Source organism: Cryptomeria japonica, chromosome 6 (genome assembly GCF_030272615.1).
Source record: "Cryptomeria japonica chromosome 6, Sugi_1.0, whole genome shotgun sequence".
NCBI classification, from domain to species: Eukaryota; Viridiplantae; Streptophyta; class Pinopsida; order Cupressales; family Cupressaceae; genus Cryptomeria; species Cryptomeria japonica.
Window position 1 is genome coordinate 607,768,948 of NC_081410.1, and position 21,593 is coordinate 607,790,540.

A 21,593-nucleotide genomic window follows, 5' to 3' on the forward strand; every position below is an offset into this window, starting at 1 on the left:
GTAAAAAATCATATATTCATTAAAAAAAAAATCAAAAAATTAGGCATAAACTACATGGTGTTAGCTGATTTCTCACCAAAGAGAATTTTGAAATTCTAAAAAACTGTTAATGTTTTAGGGGGCCAAAACAAACGTTGTGTTATGTTTTTTTTTTTAATAAAAACATTACTTTATTGGGGTCCCCTTTTTGAAACCCTTAAACTCAACATTTAAAAAAATATAGTAGTTTAGAGAGTAGATTCGGAGCACTACAACTCTTGTTCTTGTTGTATCTTCATGTTTTAAATGTAACTATCTTCCATTTCTCATTGAAAATCAAACTTTTCTGATTTTAGAGAAAAAAATAATGACATCTTAAGAGTGCAACATTTTACAAGACTTCAAAAATGTTCAATCTATTCATCCAAAGAACTAAATTGATCGTGAACTCACTAAATTATGACCCTCAATGTATCATATCCATCTCACAACTTCCCACCTACACTCCTCCATCCATTCCAAATTGGAGGTCCTAGGGAGGAGTATCTTATCCAATGACTTTGTTGTTGCAACAAGTAGCTCACTTGATTGCTTGACCAATGGCAAGTCAGACATCAACTCATGCGAGCCCCTATCATCGACCCTATCCCTTCTCAACCTATCACCCTATCTATACAAGGGGTGCTTACATTGAATACTTTTACGATTACTTATACAATTTCACTTAAAAAATCATACAATTTCACTTTTAAAAGAGCAATCATACACAGTATTCCATAGAATGTAGAAAATCCATATCAGTTATTATACAACCTCTCTTGAAATTATAAAATAATTATACAATATGTGTGACAACTTTCCAACATCATTTCCACTATACATCAACTTGTCTTGTGAGTACTTAATATAAATACTTACATCAATTACGAGACAAAAAGAGAATCCCATTCTTTCTTGGGTTTGCCATAATATCCAACTCGGTATAACATATTGGGCTTTCTTTATTTCCTTTTGTTTGCATTGATATAATTTATTTTAAAGGAGGGGCATAATTTTTCAACACTTATTTGTTAATTATAATTTTAATGTTTTTTTATTGAAGTTTGGTCAATATTACAAATGAAAGGTTGGCAACGCTTATTAAATATGTTTGGGCTGAAAGATGCATAACCAACCCCCCAATCATACTAATAATGACCTACATCAATCCATGCTTCCCAACATGGTGCTCAAATATTAAAAATTCAAACTGAAATATCATAGGCTTCTAAGGTCAGATATCAAGATTCTGAGAATTTATAGCCCAAAATCAAGCATTGATAAATGGATGAAATGTCAATCATAGCCATAGCTTGCATTGTTATCGTTTCTGGGATTATTTTAGCAACTTTTTGGTACATTGCATCTGGCCTGAGAAGAAATATTTCCTCTGCCATAGCAACCCATATTCAAGAGTTGGGTTTGGAAGAAGAAGATCCCTCAAGTCTGGACTCTGTGGGTCTTCACAGACAAGTAATAGAGGCTCTCCCAGTATCTCAGTACAAATCACATGATGGGCACCAGTGTTCAGTCTGTTTATCTGAATATGGGGATTCTGAGATAGTCAAGCTGTTGCCCAACTGCAATCATTACTTTCACAAAGAATGTATAGATAAATGGTTTCTTTCTCACTCTTCTTGCCCTGTTTGCAGAACCACAGTGCACCCCAATTCATCTTCAAGAAGCTTATTGGACTTGGAACAAGATCATGGAAGAGATGGTTCATTACCTGAACAACCCATTTCTTCAGGAATTTGATCCCATGCAATGGGAGATCCGGATAGGGCCAGGTGAAGGTGAAGGAAATTGCTTGCTATTCATCTTGCAATCGCTTGAAATTATGTAAAATGGTAGTCATCTTGGAGATTCTATTTATTGAAAACATTGGTGACAAAAAATCTACATGATCTAATCCAGAAGAAAGCAAAATGATCATTATGAACTATGAAAACTTCATCAATCAGAATGCGGCCTAATCCATCTTCAAGTTTATTGGACTTGGAGAATGATGATGGAAGAGATGATTCATTACCGGAACAACCCATTTCTTTAGGACTTTCATCTGATGCAGTGGAGAGCAGGTAAAATGGATCAAGGAACATCAGGTGCAAGGCTTTTGCCACAAATTGCTTGCTATTTTCATCTTGCAAAGGCTTGAAATTATGTAAAAAGTTAGTCATTTTTCAAATATGAAATCCTTTTCTGCACTAAATTGGGCATTCTATTTATTCAGATAGGAGGAAATCATGGTTGTTTTTAATCAGCGGAACTATTGTTTGCAGTCTGATTGGTTTTCTGATCTGCAAACCAGGAAGACATGAAAATTCTTGTGAGATCCAACGTAGATACCCCTTTTTTTTCCTATTCTAATTTTAACGAATAATCTAAATTTTTTTGGAAAGTTTGATTCCACCCTTCTTTAGTAAAGTAATGACAAACGCTAGAAAACAATAAGAATTGATTCCAATTTATATAGTCTTTTTCTTCATTGAAGTAGGTATGTTCACTGAACTATAATATAATACATTTTTTTTTCATCATTCAATATGTGAGAATGTAGAATATATGTTTTATGTTTATTGGGGAGAATATTTAGTAGTTGAAATTCTATATTTGATTATTTTATGTCTAATATTTCTAATAGTTTAACACTTTGTAATTAGTGTTGATCATGACTATTTATATTTGAATCTTAGACATAAAAATGACAAATCATGTGATGATGTATGGCATACCAATAAAACATGACTTAATACACAACTATTATAACTTAATTCATAATTATTGATCGGCTCTTTTTTTTAGGGTCTTTTTAGTCACCTCCACAAAAAAATGTTGATGTTGCATCATATTTGATGACATGGACTTGGAATCTTAGGTGTATGGAAGGGCCTTGCCAAGTAATTCATTGATTTGATATCACCATTTAAGATTTTGAGAAGCACAAAGTTTAAGGCACACAACCACTTGATCTTCTCTCCTACTTATCATGATGAAATTTGTATACCCATATAATTTTTCATTTACTGTGACTATTTTAGCACACATATAAAGTAATGCATGTAAAAATACAATAGAAATTATATATATATATATATATATATATATTCTTTATTCACTATTCCTCTCTAATTATATACTCTCATGTACTTAGTAGAATCAGAATAGTAGAATCAGAATATCTAGTAAAATAAACTTGGGAAAAGATAATGAAAGAGATGGATCATGTAATTTGATCCCAAACATGGAGGAAATAAACACACAATTAATATCAGAAACTAAACTTACAGCGATTAGAAAAATGATTATTTATTATAACAACCCATTTCTTCAGGAATTTGATCTGATGCAGTGGAAGATCAGAATAGAGCAAGGTGCTTGCTATTCATCTTTCAAACGCTTGAAATTATGTAAAAAGTTAGTCATTTTTGAAATATGAAATCATTTTCCCCTGCACTAAATTGGGCAGTCTATTTATTCCGATTGGAGGAATTCATGTTTGATTTAATCAGTGGAACTATTCGTTACAGTCTAAATTCTGTATTTGCAAACCAGGGAGACTACTTTTCTGGTTTTCTTTCTGGTTTTGCTAGATCCGCTATTTTTTTTTCTTATTCTAATTTTAATGATTGATTAAAGTTTGGGAAATTTTGTTTCCAGTCTTATTTAGAGAGACAAACACTAGAAAACAATAGGAATTACTTTTCTTCACTGAACTATAATATAATAGAATTAATTATATTATTCAATAAAGAGATTGACGTGTTATTAAAACTTGAATGGGACATTTATGATTTTCATTTGACACAAGAATAAAAGTAAAAATAGAAAATATATATGTGAAACTATAAAATATATGTTTTATGTATAAAGGGGTAGTATTTAGTCATCGAGTTCTTAAAATAAATTCCTTATCCAACTCATCTTATGTTGAATCATAGAATATGATCACAAAAAAATGATGAAATAAATGTTTATATGATCAAATTTAGAAATAATACACCAATTACCATACATTATATTAATAAGATTCTTATAATTAAATTAAGACAATCTAAAATTAGATCACTAAATTGAAATAAACTCATCAAGAAACTTTTAAGGAGTTTAAGACTACTATTTATGATTAAATTTACTATTCTAGGATAAAGCTTGGGATAAGGATTAGGGTTGATATAATTAAAAATAACCCTAATTGAATCCTAATTTGACCATAATAGTAATAGTCATTATAATTAAAAAAATATAAATAATCTTAATTATACCATAGCCCTAGCTTACCCTTAAAATTATAATAGCAATTTCTTGAGGCTTATTTCACCTTATGTAGCTCATTTCACTTAAAAGGTTATTTATCTTTTTATCTCCTTTAAGTTACAATTTTTCATTATTTATAAGGTTGTTTTTTATAAAGTATACATAAATATAATATATTATTATAGACAAAGTTCAATAATAATTTAAATATAGTGGATTAAATGTATGGATGAAGAATTGTCTCCAATGATTAATAAAATTACTATAACTAAATTAACACAATCTAAATTTGGGTCACTAAGTTGAAACAAAATCATAAAAGAATTAAAGTTACTATTCTAGGATAAATTAGGGTTAGTGTTGATATAAGTTTAGTTGAATTTTAACCCTAATTGAATCCTAATTTAACCATTATTGTAATACTAATTATAATTAAAAAATATACCTAATGAATTAGAGAGATGCGAATAATGAGCTCTACACATCGACATTTTGGCGATCCTCTTCCACACCAGGACAGGAATGGCAACATGGTTGGCAAGCCTCCATCTGACAGGGAAGCTCCTTCACTTGAACACTCGTGGAAATTAGTATTGGGAAAAAGAGTTGCTAGGGCAGAGAAGAGGGAAGCTAGGGCTTATCAAGAAAGCATGTCGGTGATCCCCATCACCTCTCGAATCCTCGACTACGCCACCAAAGAAAACTGCATACCATTGGGTTTTCGAGAAAATTCTCCAGGCCCTGGACATCCCCTTCGAAAGCCACAGCAAAATTCCCGCCCACATAACTTTAGAGAGGAGGGTTACCGAAGAATCGCTAAGGATGGAGGAAGGGCATTGCAATATCATGGCCACAAATCAACCAATTACAGGTTGGTCTCAAAGCTGTGGGACTCACTCCATCATGGTGCAAGGAGAGAGGGTGCCCTAGCAATGACAAAACCTGACCCAAAGTTCATCAAAATTTTGAACCCCAGAGAAGCCATGGATTTAAATAAATATTGCAGAGGGCACGAGCTCTTTGCGAAATGGGGAGGGAATAATCAGGCACTTGCCAGAATAGTGGATTGGTGGAAAACTACATTCCACGACCAGGTAAGTATCACAACCCTAGAAAATAATTTCCTATACATTGAATGCTACAAAAAATCTTTGAAGGCCAAACTATTGCATGAAGATTATGTTTTTTACAAAGGTGCAAATTTCAATTTCATTGATTGGCAACCTAAATTCGATGCTAATGGATATGAATTTAAAAGGTTATCAAAATGGATAGAAATCCCCAATGTTCCTATAGAATTAATGCATGCTAAAATTATTATAGAAATTGGGGATAAATTGGCTAAATTCATGGCCGTAGAGAAAAATTGGTCAGATAAATCTGACATAAAACTGCTAATAGAAGTAAACAAGGGCATGTAAGACCTGAAAAACATTATCATAGAAACAATAGATGGCAGCTACATCCTAAAAATGGTATGGTATACTGGCCTGGTAGCAAAAGATTTAGCTATCTGCAAAAGGCCAAACCCTAATCTGCAGAAGCCACAGGAAGTAACAATGTACAACCATAGAGCTTCAAATAATAAAATAAACATCCAATTTAATAATGACAGGGGCGGCTTCATTATAAGCACTGATCAGCAAGCAATTGATATTATCCCAACCCTGCCTCCTTTCTCGGTATTGAGTAATATTCCAGACAGAGTCGATAACATCATAGAAACTTAGGTTTTGAGTGCTATGTGTTTTGAGTTCCCTTTTTGGTTTGGATGGGAATTGTTTTTTGTTTGGGTGATCAAGCACGGTTTTTTTCTTCTTTAATGCTTTATCTTTTTCCTGATATGTAAAAGGTTCGGGTTCCTTTCAAAAACCTGTTTTTACTTAATCAAAACATCATAGAAACTTAGGTTTATAATAATGTGGACCGAATCCAAGCAGAATTGGACAATGTTATAGAAAAGTTAATGGGGAAACTAGCAAAAGAATGTGTCGAGGAGGTACTCCTTGATACTTCAACAAGTATGGCAGTTAATGTCAACATCTCCAATATAGAATAGGTTCAGAGCCCCCCCAAAACATCCTCACTAATCACCAACCCAACTGAGGTGGCTCAAGATGATACAACCATAGCCTCTCCCACTCTAGAGGAATCCCCTGTTGTGGAAGGATTGAATGCAAATGAGGAAAGAGAATTCATTATCGATGAACTGATCAATATGCAAAAAATGGAAAATAACATAGTATTAGACAATAGCCCAATCAATCCACAAAACAGAGGTATCCTCTAGATGGGAGGTGAGAAATCAAATCCTGACTATGGCAAACCCATGAGCAACAAAAGAGGTCAGAAGTTGTTTTTAGACAAAAGGAAGATGGACGGGGATGCGGAGGGGCAGGCCAAAATCACAACATTGTTGGGGCAAGGAAAATCTCCCCACCCCCTCGTAGAGGTATAAACATACTTACATGAAATGTTAGGGGTTTGGGAGCCCCTAACAAACAAAGATTGATTAAGCGAAGCATACTAAAATCTGATATGGACCTAGTTATGATACAAGAAACAAAATTAGGCAAGAATGATATGAATAATTTTAGTAGAAAGTTCACCCAATGGAAGATGGAAGCAGTGGAGTCTACAGGGGCATCGGGGGGACTGGGTATAATGTGGAGAAAAAATGCAGTTCCATTCACATGTCAAACCAAGATGCAAAATTGGATGGCTGGCAAAGTAAGAGCCCTTAGTCTAAATCTTGAGTTTATTATTTTTAATGTATATGGCCCAATTCCAACAAATAAAAAGAGATTAGTGTGGTAGGAAATTGAACACTACTTAAATACTCAGGATGAAAAACACATCATCATAGGTGGTGACTTCAACACCATCTTATACTCATCTGATAAAAGCGGTGGTATAAAAACCATTAAACAACCACAAAGAGACTTCGCAAATTGGATAAATAACAATAACTTACTTGAAATCAGAACTGAGACGGGTTTTCACACATGGAATAACAGAAGAAAAGATTTCTCCAACATTGCAGAAACACTTGATAGATTTTTCTTTAAAGGAGATCTAATTGATCTTCAAACAGAACTAAAAACTACAGTATTACCTTAGTCAGGCTTTGATCATTATTTGGTACGTTTAGAACTTATGGGGGAAACAAAGCAAACTGGGTGTCCCTTCAAGTTCAAAATAATGTGGTTTACACATGAAGACTTCCTCCCTAACATACAAAAATGGTGGAAGGATAGTGTCTTTGTAGGATAAAAAATGTACTGTCTAGTCTCTAAGCTGAAAGAGATTAAGCACAAATTATTAGATTGGAACAAAAAGAAATTTAAAAACATCTTTGAGGAAAAGTCAAGAATTGAGAAAGAGATGGAGACAATAAACACTGATGTGATGCAAAATGGGATGACCTCTGAAACATACGAGGCTGAGAAAATGCTTTTATGTGAATATGAAGGCATTCTAGCTAGAGAAGAGATATATTGGAAACAGAAATCTCGAGAGACATAGTTAGAAGATGGTGATAGAAACACCATATTTTTTCACAACAGTGTCAAAATGTAAAGGGCAACAAATAATCTTACTCAAATCACCAATGACAGTGATCAGATCATAATGGATCAAGATCTGATCCCAAAAGATGCAATCAAATATTTTGAAAATATCCTCAACAACTGGGAACACTTAGACCTCCCTAACAATAGAATCTTATTAAATAACATACCCAAATTGATAACAGAGGGTGATAATTAAATGTTAAACTCTAAAATCACCCATGAAGAAGTTAAAATGGATTTGGCATAGCTTCAGGGAGACAAAGCCCCTAGACTAGATGGCTTCCCTGCTAGCTTTTTTTAGAAATGCTGACACATCTTAGGGGACGAGGTTACTAATGCCTTGGAATCTGCCTGCAATGCAGGGAAATTCCTAAAAGAGATCAATAACACCTTTTTGGCCTTAATTCCAAAGAAGGAGAATCCCTCAAAGTGGGAAGAGTTTAGACCCATTTATCTATGTAACATGACTTATAAACTACTAGCTAAAGTCATGGCCAATAGACTAAAAAAATTATTGCCCGCCATAATATCAAAAGAATGAACAGGCTTTGTACCCAATAGATCAATTTTGGAAGGAATTAGTATTGTCCAAGAAGCCATCCACTCCTGTCAGTTCCAAGGGCATCCTAATATGCTGATAAAGTTAGATATCAAAAAGGCTTATGACAAATTGGATTGGTACTTCCTCTCTAGTTGCATGAAGGCCTTTGGTTTTAACAAACAATGGATCAATTGGGTTTACTTCTACATATCAAACCCTAGGTTCTCTATCTTACTAAACGGGAAACCAGAAGGATTCTTTGAAGTATCCAGGGGACTCAAACAAGGTGACCCTTTATCCCCATTCTTATTTATAAGTATGTTTGAAGCCTTAGGTAGAATCCTGGATGTATCATGGAGGTCTAGCAGATTGATGGGGATTCAGATCACTGGTGGGGTAGAACCATTCACCCATCAATAGTTTGTTGACAATATAATGATTATGGGGAAAGGACAGTTAAAGGAAGCTAAGGAAATCAATAACATATTACAATCTTATGGGCTGGATTTAGGAGAGATGGTAAACAAGGAGAAATCAGAAATATTCTTCTTTAATATGGAAGCACGAGAGGAATACAAGATAACTTCGTATCTAGGGTACAAAATAGGGCATCTACCATTCACGTATTTAGGTATGCCTCTAGAAAAAGGTATCAAAACCAATAAACTTTGGGATCCCCTGATTAAAAAAGTGAGGAAGACGTTGTCATCTTGAAAAGCCTTATGGATGACAGTGGCAGGAAGATTAACCCTCATAAAAATAGTATTAGCAGCAATGCCTATCTATCTCCTATCATGTATACCACTTCCAAAAGGGGCCTGTAAGAAACTAACTCAAATAATTAGAGACTTCTATTGGAATGGTGTAGAGGATCAAAACAAAATGAAAGTGATATCATGAGAAAAGATATGTTGAGAAAAGAGTGATGGAGGCACGAGAATAAGAAAATTTCTATGGCAAAATAAGGATTTAGGGGCAAAATTGGCATGGAGAATGTACACATCCTCAGAAGCCAAATGGGCCAGAATCCTTAGAAGCAAATACATATCACAAAATCAGAGAGATGCAGTATTTAGGGAAACAAACCCACCCAAGGGATCTAGAATCTAGAACTTTATAAAAGAAAGTTGATCGCTCATAGTGAACCATCTATCCTGGGATATTCACTATGGTAAAGCAACTTTGTTCTAGGAGGATTACTAGGGGATTTCCCCTCAATAGATAGTCTAATGAACACAACCAACATAAAAAATGAAATGAAATTTTTATGGGGTAATCATGTAAGGGATTATACGACATTGGCACCAAAATCGACAATGGGATGGAAATGGAAAAACATGCTCCCATTCTTGGTGGACAACAATGGTGCAGGAGAACCCTTCAAAGGGATCCCACCATTTTCTTTTGATTGTGTTCTTTCTTCTTTATGAAGCCATTGTATATACAATAAGAGCCATGTGCTCATTGGTCCTAGTTTAGGTCCTAGTTTGGTCTTAGGGTCATAAATCAAGATTGAGATTTTCTTGAAAATAGAGGGTATATGTGCCTTTGAGGTGTTTAGGGGTCCTTCTTAGAATGGTGGTGTCCTTAGGTTAGCCCAATATGGGTCTAGGAGTCAAGAAAAGAACAGTGAGAAAGTTGCTCAAAAGTTGCAAAAGTTGCATGACAACTTTTCAAAGTTGTCAAGCAACTTTTCCACCTAGTAGTCAAAATCTTTAATGTAGCATGGACAACCCTAATATGGGAACACAGACCAAGGAAAACATACTATAAGTAATTGTAAACCCTAAGTTAATGGGTTGGATGTTAGATGTTGTACGGCCCAAGCAAAGTGACTTGACTGTGACTATAATTTTATTGCCAGTCGACACAAAAGGAGTAAACGAAGATTGTTAATGGATTGATTTTTGAGCAAAAATGTGTGGAGTGTCTTGTATGGTGTATTTAATTTCATTGTGAGCATTTATTTTAGGTTTTGTTTTGCAGGTTGTGTGTGATTGTAAATAGTTTGTAAACTTGCTTTTCATTGTCCAGTTTTGGACTAGTTTGTTTCAATGGGCTCATAACTCCATTCCCCATTGTGGAATCACCATGAAACCATGGGGAATGAGAGTGCAGACCCTATACTATACTTTAGAGATAGCAGGGCCCTTGAAAATGCAAGGAGGCCATTTAAAGACCCACTCCTAGGCGAGACTGGACAGTGCCCAGCTAGGAAGGGTTAAGTTGCAGAGGTCTTGGAGAGAAAGGAAGGTCAGAGGAGGAGGCACCCTTTGGAGGAGTTGTAGATGGGTGAGTGGAGCACCATTGGTGTGAAGGAGGAGCTTCCACCAATCTAGACAAGGTGGCAAGAGCACCAAACCCACACTGTGACCTTGGCAGGCCTAAAAACCCTCTTAAAAACCCTTAAAAACCTTAAAATCCACCTAGGGCAGTGTACCGACACTTGGAGGCCTAAAACCTGAAAAAACCTTGAGTCCTTGCCAAATGAATAGTAGGTCTTTTGGGAGGTTTCAGAAGCAAATGCATCATTTGCAAGAGGGAGCCCTAAAGGACCGGATAGGAGGCCTAATTGGTCACAATCCTTGTAGCCCTATTTTGTAGATAAAACACAAAATAGTGAAATCGGTAAGGGGTTGAAAGCTTGAAACCTCTTGGGGGTACATGAATGGGTGGAAAAACTATTTATTAGACCTAACCTATCCTTGCTAAGACCTAGGAAGGTGTGGAACAAGCCAAGCCCTTATTAACCTAAGTAACCGTTCCTTGAAACTCATGAGTAGGTGAGACCTTAGGAGTAGTTTTTAAAGTTGTTAGTGGGTGGATTGGGCAAGGTCAGAGGACTCCACAAGTAGAGGAAGTCCTAGAGACCCTAGGGGTGGTTAGAACACCTAGTGATCCAAGGAGGGGATCGAAGAGAATAGACTAGGCTAGTCTATCCCAAACCCTATCCCATCAGATTGGTATCAGAGCAAGTTAAAGATTTGGTGGACCGTGTATGTCTTTATATTCTAGTGAATCAGTAGGGGAAAGCACAATGGTCACTAATGCAGATCTGGCTAGGGAGGTAGAAGAGAAAAAGGAGAAGAATAGACTCCTTGAAGAAGCTATGAGTGAGATAAGGGATAAGCTGTAGGAAGTGGTGGATCAGAGGACACAAGGACCTTGGGGTGAAGACACCAAGGATAAAGGTAAGAAAACCATTGACATAGATGACATTATACCTGAACCAAATCCCTTGTTCAATGAAGAACCTTTTGTAAAGGCTATTAAGGCTTTGAACACCAAAGCTTTTCAAGGATTGCCACATTTCAATGGAAGGATGGACATTGACACTGTCATGGAATGGATTGAGGGCATGGAAAACCACTTTGAATGTGAGGGAGTGACAGAGGCTCAAAAGGTTAAGGTTGCCAAATCAAGATTAAAAGGAACAACTTTGACATGGTGGAAGTACCTATAAGAAGAGAGAGTTAGCATGGGGAAGCTACCTATTACCAATTGGAAGGCCATGGTGAGTAAGATCAAGGAGAACTACTTACAAGAGGATTATGAAGTCCAAATTCATAAGAAGAGATAGGGATTGAAGCAAAAAGACCTTGATGTGACCTCCTACATTGAAGAATTTCAAAAACTTTGTCTTAGATCCAAAGTCCAAGAAGATGAATCTATTAAGGTGGCTAGGTATCTGAGCGGCCTAAAGTGGAACATTCAAGAGGAGATAAGCCTATGGACTCCTACCACTATCCAAAAATGTCATCAGCTTGCTGCCAAGGTGGAAGAGAGGAACAAAAGGAAAGGAGACTCGAATACCAAGGGTAGAGGCAGAGGTAGAGAACAAATGAATCACCGAGGTGGTTACCAAAGCAAGGCAAATGAGCAAAGGAACCAAGGAGAGGCCAAGTTGACTGAACATGGCAGTGAAACCAATCTCAGAGGGGGCCATTCTAGAGGAAGAGGTGCACAAGGTGGTCCAAATAGGGGTAGAGGTACCGGCAGAGGTAACTCCTACTTTGCAACTATGAAATATTACAACTATGGACAATTGGGACACCTGACCTATAGATGCCCTAACAAGCCTACATCATCAAACAGTGGAAAGAGGGTTTCTTATGCACATGAAGACACATCAAGCAATAAGACACCTAAGGTGGACCATATTGAATTAGAGATTGGGGAAAATCTAATGTTCAATAGGGTCTTGATAAGACAGCCAGTCAAGAATGAACCTAAGCATAGGAGAGCATTGTTTAGGGTGAGATGCAAGATCCTTGGTAAAGTTTGCAAGGTGATAGTTTATTCAGGGTCAACTGATAACGTAATATCAGAGGAGGCAACCAAGAATTTGAAACTCACAAGGATACCCCACACTAACCCATATAAGGTGACATGGTTGAATCAAGAGTAGAGTGTGCTAGTCAATGAACAGACTTGGGTAGAGTTTTCTATTGGAGGATACAAGGATAAGATCCTTTGTGATGTGTTACCCATGGATGCCTGTCACCTATTACTAGGTAGACCTTGGCAATTTGATAGGAAGGTGATCTATGATGGAGACCAGAACTCCATTTCCTTTAAGAAGGATAGAAAAACCTTTAAGATTCAGCCCTTGACAGAGAATGAAGAGGGAACCTCAAGAACACCTAGTGTCTTAATGGCTACTGGTAAAGAGTTCTTACACTTGAAACATGAGTAGTAAATAGTGAGATGTTCTATCTTTGTGAAACCAAAAGAGGAGGAAGACAAGTTGCAGGCAGAGGTACCTAAGGAGGTGGAACAAATGTTGCAAGAGTATAAGGACATAGTGACTGATGGAGCACCTGCAACACTCCCACCAAGAAGGTCTATAAGCCATCAAATAGACTTTGTTCCCGATGCATCCCTACCTAACAAAGCTGGATATAATCTCATACTTGACCAAAACAAGGAGGTGGCAAGGCAAGTGCAGGAGTTATTGGAACAAGGAGTGATCAAGAAGAGCATCAGCCCATGTGCAGTCCCGATAGTGCTAGCATCAAATAAGGGAGGCAAGTGGAGACTTTGCACTAATTCAAGGGAAATCAATAGGATCACCATAAGGTATAGGTTTCCTATTCCTAGAATAAAGGATTTGATGGACTGTTTAGGAGGTGCTATGTATTCTACCAAGTTGGACCTTAAAAGTGGTTATCACTAGATTAGAATTAAGGAGGGAGATGAGTGGAAGACTGTTTTCAAGACCACAAAAGGATTGTATGAATGGCTTGTGATGCCATTTGGACTCACCAATTCCACAAGAACCTTCATGATGTTGATGAATGAGGTGTTAAAAAACTTCACAGGCAAGTTTGTGGTGGTGTACCTAGATGACATTCTCATCTATAGCAGAACCAAAGAGGAGCACCTTGAGCATTTGAGCTTAGTCTTAGAGAGGTTGCATGAGGAGAAGTTATCAATCAACCTAGAGAAGTGTGAATTCTTGAAGCAAGAGCTGGTCTACTTAGGATTTGTGCTGTCTAAGGGAACCTTGAAGATGGATCCAAGCAAAGTGGAGGCAATCTTGAATTGGCCTGCCCCTAGAATAGGGACTGAAGTTAGGAGTTTCCATGGTTTAGCTCAAATTTATAGGAATTTTGTGAGGAACTTCAGTGGCATATGTGGACCAGTCCTTGACACCATAAAAGGAGGCCTTAAAACTAAGTTTAAATGGATTGAGCAGGTTGACAAAGCATTTCAATTATTGAAGCAAGAAGTAGCCACAAAACCTATCCTACTCCTACCTACTTTTGACAAGCTGTTCACATTGGAGTGTGATGCAAGTGGAATTGCAGTAGGGGGTGTATTGAGTTAAGAGGGAAGACCTATGGCATTTTTCAATGAGAATCTCAATGAAGCAAAGAAGAAGTACTCAGCCTATGACCTAGAGTTGTATGCATTAGTGCAGTCTCTTAAAAAATGGAGGCATTACCTACTCCCAAAGGAATTTGTGGTGTTCACAGACAACTAGGTTTTGAGTTACATTAACACTCAAGAGAAGCTTAGAAATAGAAATTTTAAATGGATGGAATACCTCCAATCCTTCACCTTCACCATCAAGTATAAGAAGGGGAAACTCAACAAGGTGGTAGATGCTTTAAGCAAGAAGTTGTTGACAGTTCAAGAACTACAATTGCAGAGCATAGGAATAGAAGGTTTCAAGGACCTCTATGAAGGAGATGAAGACTTCTCATCAGCTTAAAAGGTTTGCAAGGAGTTTGAGAGCCATTTCCATGGTGAGTATGCAGATTACACTCTCCAAAATGGTCTCTTGTTAAAAGGTAATCAGTTGTGTGTACCTAGGGCATCCATGAGGGAAAACCTCATCCAAGAAAAACACAATGGTAGTTTAAGTGGACACTTTGGAGTCAACAAAACCTTGGATTTAGTACAGAGGTACTACTATTAGCCCAAGTTGCCAAGAAATGTGAAGAGGTATGTGGAGCAATGTGGTGTGTGTCAAAGAGCAAAAGGAGGATCAAGTAATGTTCGTCTCTATCAACCATTGTCAGTCCCAAATAGGCCTTGGGAGTGTATAAGCATGGAATTTGTAGTAGGACTCCCCAAGACAAAGATAGGTATGGACAACATCTATGTGGTAGTAGATAAATTTTCCAAGGTGAGCCATTTCATTCCATGTAAGACTACACATGATGCTAGCTATGTTGCACATCTCTTCTTTAAGGAGATTGTTAGGATTCATGGACTCCCTTTAAGCATTGTTTCAGACAAGGACAACAAGTTCATGGGCCATTTTTGGCAAACTTTATGGAGGAGACTTGGAACTAATCTCTCATTTAGCTCAGCTTACCATCCATAAACTGATGGTCAAACTGAAGTCATCAATAGGGTGTTAGGCAACTTGTTGAGGTGTTTAACTAAGGAGTATGGGTAGAAATGGGACCTAATCATTCCTCAAGTAGAGTATGCATATAATGACAGTGTGAATAGGACCACTGGAAAGAGTCCTTTTGAGGTTGTTTATGGTAGACATCTAAGAGGAGTGTGTGAACATAGGGAACTTGGTTCCATGGAGATGAAGAGTGGCCAAGCAAGGGACTTCACTCAAACCATCAAGGAAGCCCAAGAGAAAGTCAAGAAAGCCATCCTTGAATCCACTCAAAAACTGAAGGCCAGAATGGATGAGAAAAGGAGAGAGGTTCAGTTCAAGGTGGGTGACTTTGTGATGGTCCATTTGAGCAAAGCTAGAATGCAAAGTGGCAAGCCTGCTAAACTGCAAATGAAGAGGGTAGGACCTTGTAGAATTCTGGAAAAATATGGTGAGAACGCCTATAAGTTTGAACTTCCTTCAGACTTAGCCATTTCACCAATCTTCAATGTTGTTGATATGATCATGTATAAGGGTGAGATAGAAGGGTAGACTGAGAACCAAGCCAAGGTGCTACAAGACTTAGATGTGAATGCCTTACCTCAAGTGAAGCAGCCTATAGAAGAGGAGATTTTGGAGTCAAGCGTGAAGAAGTCTACTAGACACTAGGTCTACATGGAGCACTTGGTGAAATGGGCAGGTCAACCTGTATCTGAAGCTACTTGGGCTGAAGAAAGCAAGTTCAAGAAGCTTGGCATTGATCCGGCTCTTCTCACTCCCCTAGTTCCTTAGTTTGTTGTAGAGGGGGAGTATGGTGCAGAAGAACCCTTCAAAGGGCTGCCACCATTTGCTTTTGATTGTGTTCTTGCTTCTTTATGAAGCAATTGTATATACAATAAGAGCCATGTGCTCATTGGTCTTAGTTTAGGTCCTAGTTTGGTCTTAGGGTCATAAGTCAAGATTGATATTTTCTTGAAAATAGAGGGTATCTGTGCCTTTGAGGTGTTTAGGGGTCCTTATTAGCATGGTGGTTTCCTTAGGTCAGCCCAATATGGGTCTAGGAGTCAAGAAAAGCAACATTGAGAAAGTTTCTCAAAAGTTGCATGACAACTTTTCAAAGTTGTCAAGCAACTTTTCTACCTAGTGGTCAAAATTTTTAATGTAGTGTGGAAAACCCTAATATGGGAACATAGAGAAAGGAAAAGGTACTATAAGTAATTGCAAACCCTAATTTAATGGGTTGGATGTCAGATGTTGTATGACCCAAGAAAAGTGACTTGACTGTGACTGCAATTTTGTTGCCAGTCGGCACAAAAGGAGTAAAAGAAGATTGTTAATGGATCGATTTTCAAGAAAAAATATGTCGAGTGTCTTGTATGGTGTATTTACTTTCATTTTGAGCATTTATTTAAGGTTTTGTTTTGCAAGTTGTGTGTGATTATAAATAGTTTGTAAACTTGCTTTTCACTGTCCAATTTTGGACTGGTTTGTGTCAATGGACTCATAACTCCATTCCCCATTGTGGAATCACCATGAAACCATGGGGAATGAGAGTGCAGGCCTTGTACTATACTTCAAATCCAGCAGGGCCCTTGAAAATGCAATGAGGTCATTTAATGACCCACTCCTAGGTGAGACTGGATAGTGCCCGACTAGGAAGGGTTAAGTTGCAGAGGTCTTGGAGAGAAAGGAAGGTCAGAGGAGGAGGCACCCTTTGGAGGAGTTATAGAGGGGTGAGTGGAGCACCATTGGTGTGAAGGAGGAGCTTCCACCAATCTAGACAAGGTGGCAAGAGCACCAAACCCACATTGTGACCCTGGCAGGCCTAAAAACCCTCTTAAAAACCCTTAAAAATCTTAAAATCAACCTAGGGTAGTGTATGGACACTTGGAGTCCTAAAACCTAAAAAATCCTTGAGTCCTTGAAAAATGAACAGCAAGTCTTTTGGGAGTTTTCACAATCAAATGCATCATTTGCAAGAGGGAGCCCTAAAGGACAAGATAGGAGGCTTAATTGGTCACAATCCTTGTAGCCCTATTTTGTAAACACAAAATAGTGAAATCGGTAAGGGGTTGAAAGATTGAAACCTCTTGGGGGCACATGAATGGGTGGAAAAACTATGTATTAGACCTGACCTATCCTTTCTAAGACCTAGGAAGGTGTGGAAGAAGCCAAGCCCTTATTAGCCTAAGTAAGGGTTCCTTGAAACTCATGAGTAGGTGAGACCTTAGGAGTAGTTTTTCAAGTTGTTGGTGGGTGGATTGAGAAAGGTCAAGGGATTCCACAAGAAGAGGAATCCATAGAGACCTTAGGGGTGGTTAGAACACCTGGGGATCCACGGAGAGGATCCAATAGCATAGACTAGGCTAGTCTATCCCAAACCCCATCCCATCAAACAAAGACCAAGAATTGTCACAAATTCTTGAGGGCAGAATAATAACACTCAGACCTAGGTTAGATGAGCTTATATGGTTGAGATCAAAGGATGGACAATACAATTTTAAATATGGCTTCAAAACCATATATGATGAGGCAAACAATATCAAGGACTATATCCCTTGTTGGGTGAAGCTTTTGTCACTAGCATACCAATGAAAAATATATGATTCACTCATAGCTATATTGAGAAATTAATCTCTCCTCCCATCAAGGGGAGGTTCCCTTTGAAATCTCTTCTCTAACTAATAAGAAATTTAAATATGTAGGTTAGTGTTGGGCATATAACTCTCTTTTTTCAGAGTTAATGTATTCTCCCTTCACTTTGTTACAATTTCCCTATCACTTTGATACTTAAGCAAATTAACGAATTTATCCAACAAACTATATCAAGATTTTATAAATAAGAAGCACAAAGTCTTTCTCTAATATAACACCAACTAAACTAATTATCACAATGAAAATGAATTCAACTTGCAGCTCAAAGTCCTCAAGTATAATTACTTAATCCTAAAAACTACAAGCAATAGTAGCAATACAAAGCCTACTACTAATTACTTAACAACAGAAAATTTCTCAAATATTCAAGGAGCACAAAGTCTAATTTCATAATTAAAGAGATCTTTAATCCACTTAACAATACTTCCTATATCAATAAATTCAAGAACATATATAAGTCATGAACGTAAGAGCATTAACTCATTTAAGCAATTCTTTTTTAAACACAACACAAACTTTGGGATCAAATAAAATCGCTTTCTTTATTTGCTTGATCAAATTTTCACAACAAAGCTCAAAGTCTTAGTTGAGGCAAACATTTAGCAGAGTTTGCTTAACATAATCCAAGATAAAAATATACAAATGAGGGTCCCCCTTATATATAAGAAAATTGGAGAAAAATGTGGGCACAGTTGACTAATTCAACTGCACAGTCCCACTTGACTACAACTACAACATAAAGAAAATATGTAGCTATGAGAAAACTTGCAACATCTAACAATGCAGCTACATGGAAAGAAAATGCCAAAAAGGGACACTTTATTCATTTTTCTCCTCCTCGTTTGATTTGTGGAATTCCTCGACCCTAGTCAGGATGCCCTCCATCTATGATTAGTTCAGCATCTGGGTAGAATCTGTGATCACACAAACATGGGAGATCGTATCCTCAGCCTCTACAAAAAAAAATTTCCCTTCCTTTAGCATGGATCCGAGGACCACAAAACTGATTTGGATTTCCAGTAACTTATCAAATGCACCAACTGAGAAGTCTTGTCCAATGCAGTGATCCATTAAGGACATAAATTCTTGTGTGATGGCATCACTAGTAACGAGATTCTGATTGTCATCATATAGATAACAAGGAAGGTCAGCAATCCTAGCAGAAATGAGATCACTCTCATCATCACCTTCCTTCTGTACTTGATCAAGCTCTGCTATGATCAACTTTATTGTCTCTTTCCTATAAGACAGTAGCGACAAGATTTGGATATATTTTTCCTTTGAAGGAACCACTTTATTTTCAATGAGGATTCCTATTCTGAAGTCCTCCATTTTTCTCCAAAGGGTTATACTTTTTTCAATATTTTCAATCTCCTGAGATAGTGAAGTTTTGACACTTTGCATCTGACTTTCGATCACTTCAAAATCTGTAAATAACCCAACTGTTGAACTTAAGAGATGAGACACTTCTGACTTCAGCCATGCTATCCGTTCATCCACCACTCGGCCCTTGGCTCCTACCTATTCTATTTTATTGAGAGTTTCAGTGTCCATTGAGGATCCTATGGGCTCAACTTCCTGAGAGGATTGGGTAACTTTCTGAAGAACATTAGTCAATTGTTTAGATTTTTGTTTTAATTCATTCTTCTCATCCCTCTCTTGGTCAAGTCTTCATAACAAAGAGTTTAAAGCCGTCTGAGAATCCAACTTAACACTCTCATGTGTCTCCTCCCCAAGATCTACAATTTGTATGATGTAATCCTCAGGTCATATATCATCCTTATTCTTATCCGATGATGGCACCATGACCTCAGCATACTTCCTTTTAGAGGTCGGGTCTACTAACACTTGGGAAATAATCTTTGACTTCTTTGTTGCCTTGGGCTTTGGAGGAACCGATTTCTCAAAGTCAAACTCATTAGGCGAAATCACCTATTGCTTCCTCTTAGGTGCTACTACCTCCATCCAAGGTGGTGATTCAGGATTGGCTGGTGGAATAGTAGCTTCTTGTTGAGTGTCACTTGGTATTTCAGGAGCACACTGGCTTCAACTGGTAGCGGTGACTGATATCAATGTTGAAGTATCCAGTGATATACCTATTGATGTAGCAACAACTGTTGATGCTGACCCTTCTTTAGTTATGGCCACAGAGGAGAAAGTGGAAGGTGTAGTTGAAAAAACTTGAGTAGTAACCAAAGCTGGAATTTTCTATTATAATTATCATAGTATAAATAACTTTAGTGCTTACCTAAGATGGAATCTCTATTACGACCACCATAGAAGGCAAAGTCATCATTTTCTATTTCGCAAACGCTTGCTCCATAGCTTCAGGAAACTCCAATATTGAAGATTCAATGGTGGTTGAAGGAATATCATCCACGCTGGAAAAGTTGGATAGTGTGAACAATTGTTGAGAAGTGTCTGATTGAGTCATCCCATGCCCAGGTCCTCATCATCGAATTCCTCTTCCTCTTGATCAAAATTTGTATCAATGGAATGGATAATCACTTGTGAATGAGTTGGTGCCTACGAAGTGGCTAGAACATTAACTTCACCAAGATGTGACGTTTCTTCAACCTATGCTTCCTCTTGTTGAGCAATTTCACCTTCTTCCATCTCTTTCTCTTTTCTAGTATCTCTAGTAGTCTTCTATTCTAGTTCCTTCATGACTATCTCCTGTATAGCTGAAGATGATTCAGCTTTCTTGGACCCTTTAATTATGAACTTGATTTTAAGTCCTTTCCAATTGTGTTATAGGAGCTGAGGATAATGCTTGTGAATCTACTTTGGCCTTGGTTCTTGTTTCAGCCGTAGTTGTCTTACTAATCGGGCCATCACCATTATCATCATCTCCAGAACTAGTCGAAAGCTATTTCATTCTAAGATTCTTTTTTAGCAACCATACATTAGTGTTTGCCAAAATAGGAGAGATTCTTTGAGTGATAGATTTACTTTCCTTATTTGAACATTGCACCGGTGGGAGCGGAGAGTCTGCAATCTTCTTTTCATAATAGAAAGGGTCTATTATGTCATCAGTGTCTTCCATGGTCATTGGGATCTTTTCCAAATCCAAGTTTTCAATCTGTTCCAGAGTAAGATGATTGAAATCCATCCTTCTTATATCTTCTTCATTTTGATAGTCTGCCCATACATCTTCAAACCTATAGAGATGGTTGTAACTCCTCTTGAGCTTGTTCTTCATGCCATGAAAATTAAAGTTGTTTCGTGCCTTGAATCTTCTCATTGTATTCCATTGCATTTCTTCCTCCATATTTTTGGCTTTAGGGTTAGTTAGAACTGAGTACCTGCCAATTGATTCTGGGAACTTCAACCCGGTCTTATGTGCTTGTGATTTCTTTTCATGCACATAGACTAGTTGCCGACACAGCTCCATGAGAATGATCTTGTCTGAAGGATACCTTGGTAGAATGAAGGCTTCACCTGAGAAGCATCCAATTCAGATGTAAGTGAATGTTGGAAACTGAAGGAAAACACATCCAAAATGAGACACCTTGTTATATGCAACCTCTGATAATATTTTCTTCTACAGGCTCTTATCAAACATGCACTTTCACACAACAAAGAAGGCATAATTAACTCTTCTAAAGTGGCTACCTTGATTCTTGATCATGAGTTGATCATAGTATTCCCAGATAGGAACTAATCTCCTCTCACCTTTAGTAGATAAACCTGGATATTGCCTCAT

The 21,593-nt window shown here is 37.4% G+C and overlaps 1 protein-coding gene across 1 annotated transcript; it reads left to right on the top strand.

Annotated features, from left to right (window-relative positions):
- The first annotated feature begins 1,302 nt into the window (after positions 1–1,302).
- On the top strand, positions 1,303–1,776 carry LOC131033609 (E3 ubiquitin-protein ligase RING1-like). The gene has a single exon (XM_057964851.1). It carries the CDS (start codon positions 1,303–1,305, stop codon positions 1,774–1,776), a length of 474 nt encoding a protein of 157 aa, XP_057820834.1.
- Positions 1,777–21,593: the final 19,817 nt, after the last annotated feature.

Coding starts and splice junctions, on each gene's coding strand:
- LOC131033609 (XM_057964851.1), top strand. CDS start 1,303: ATGGATGAAATGTCAATCATAGCCATAGCTTGCATTGTTATCGTTTCT.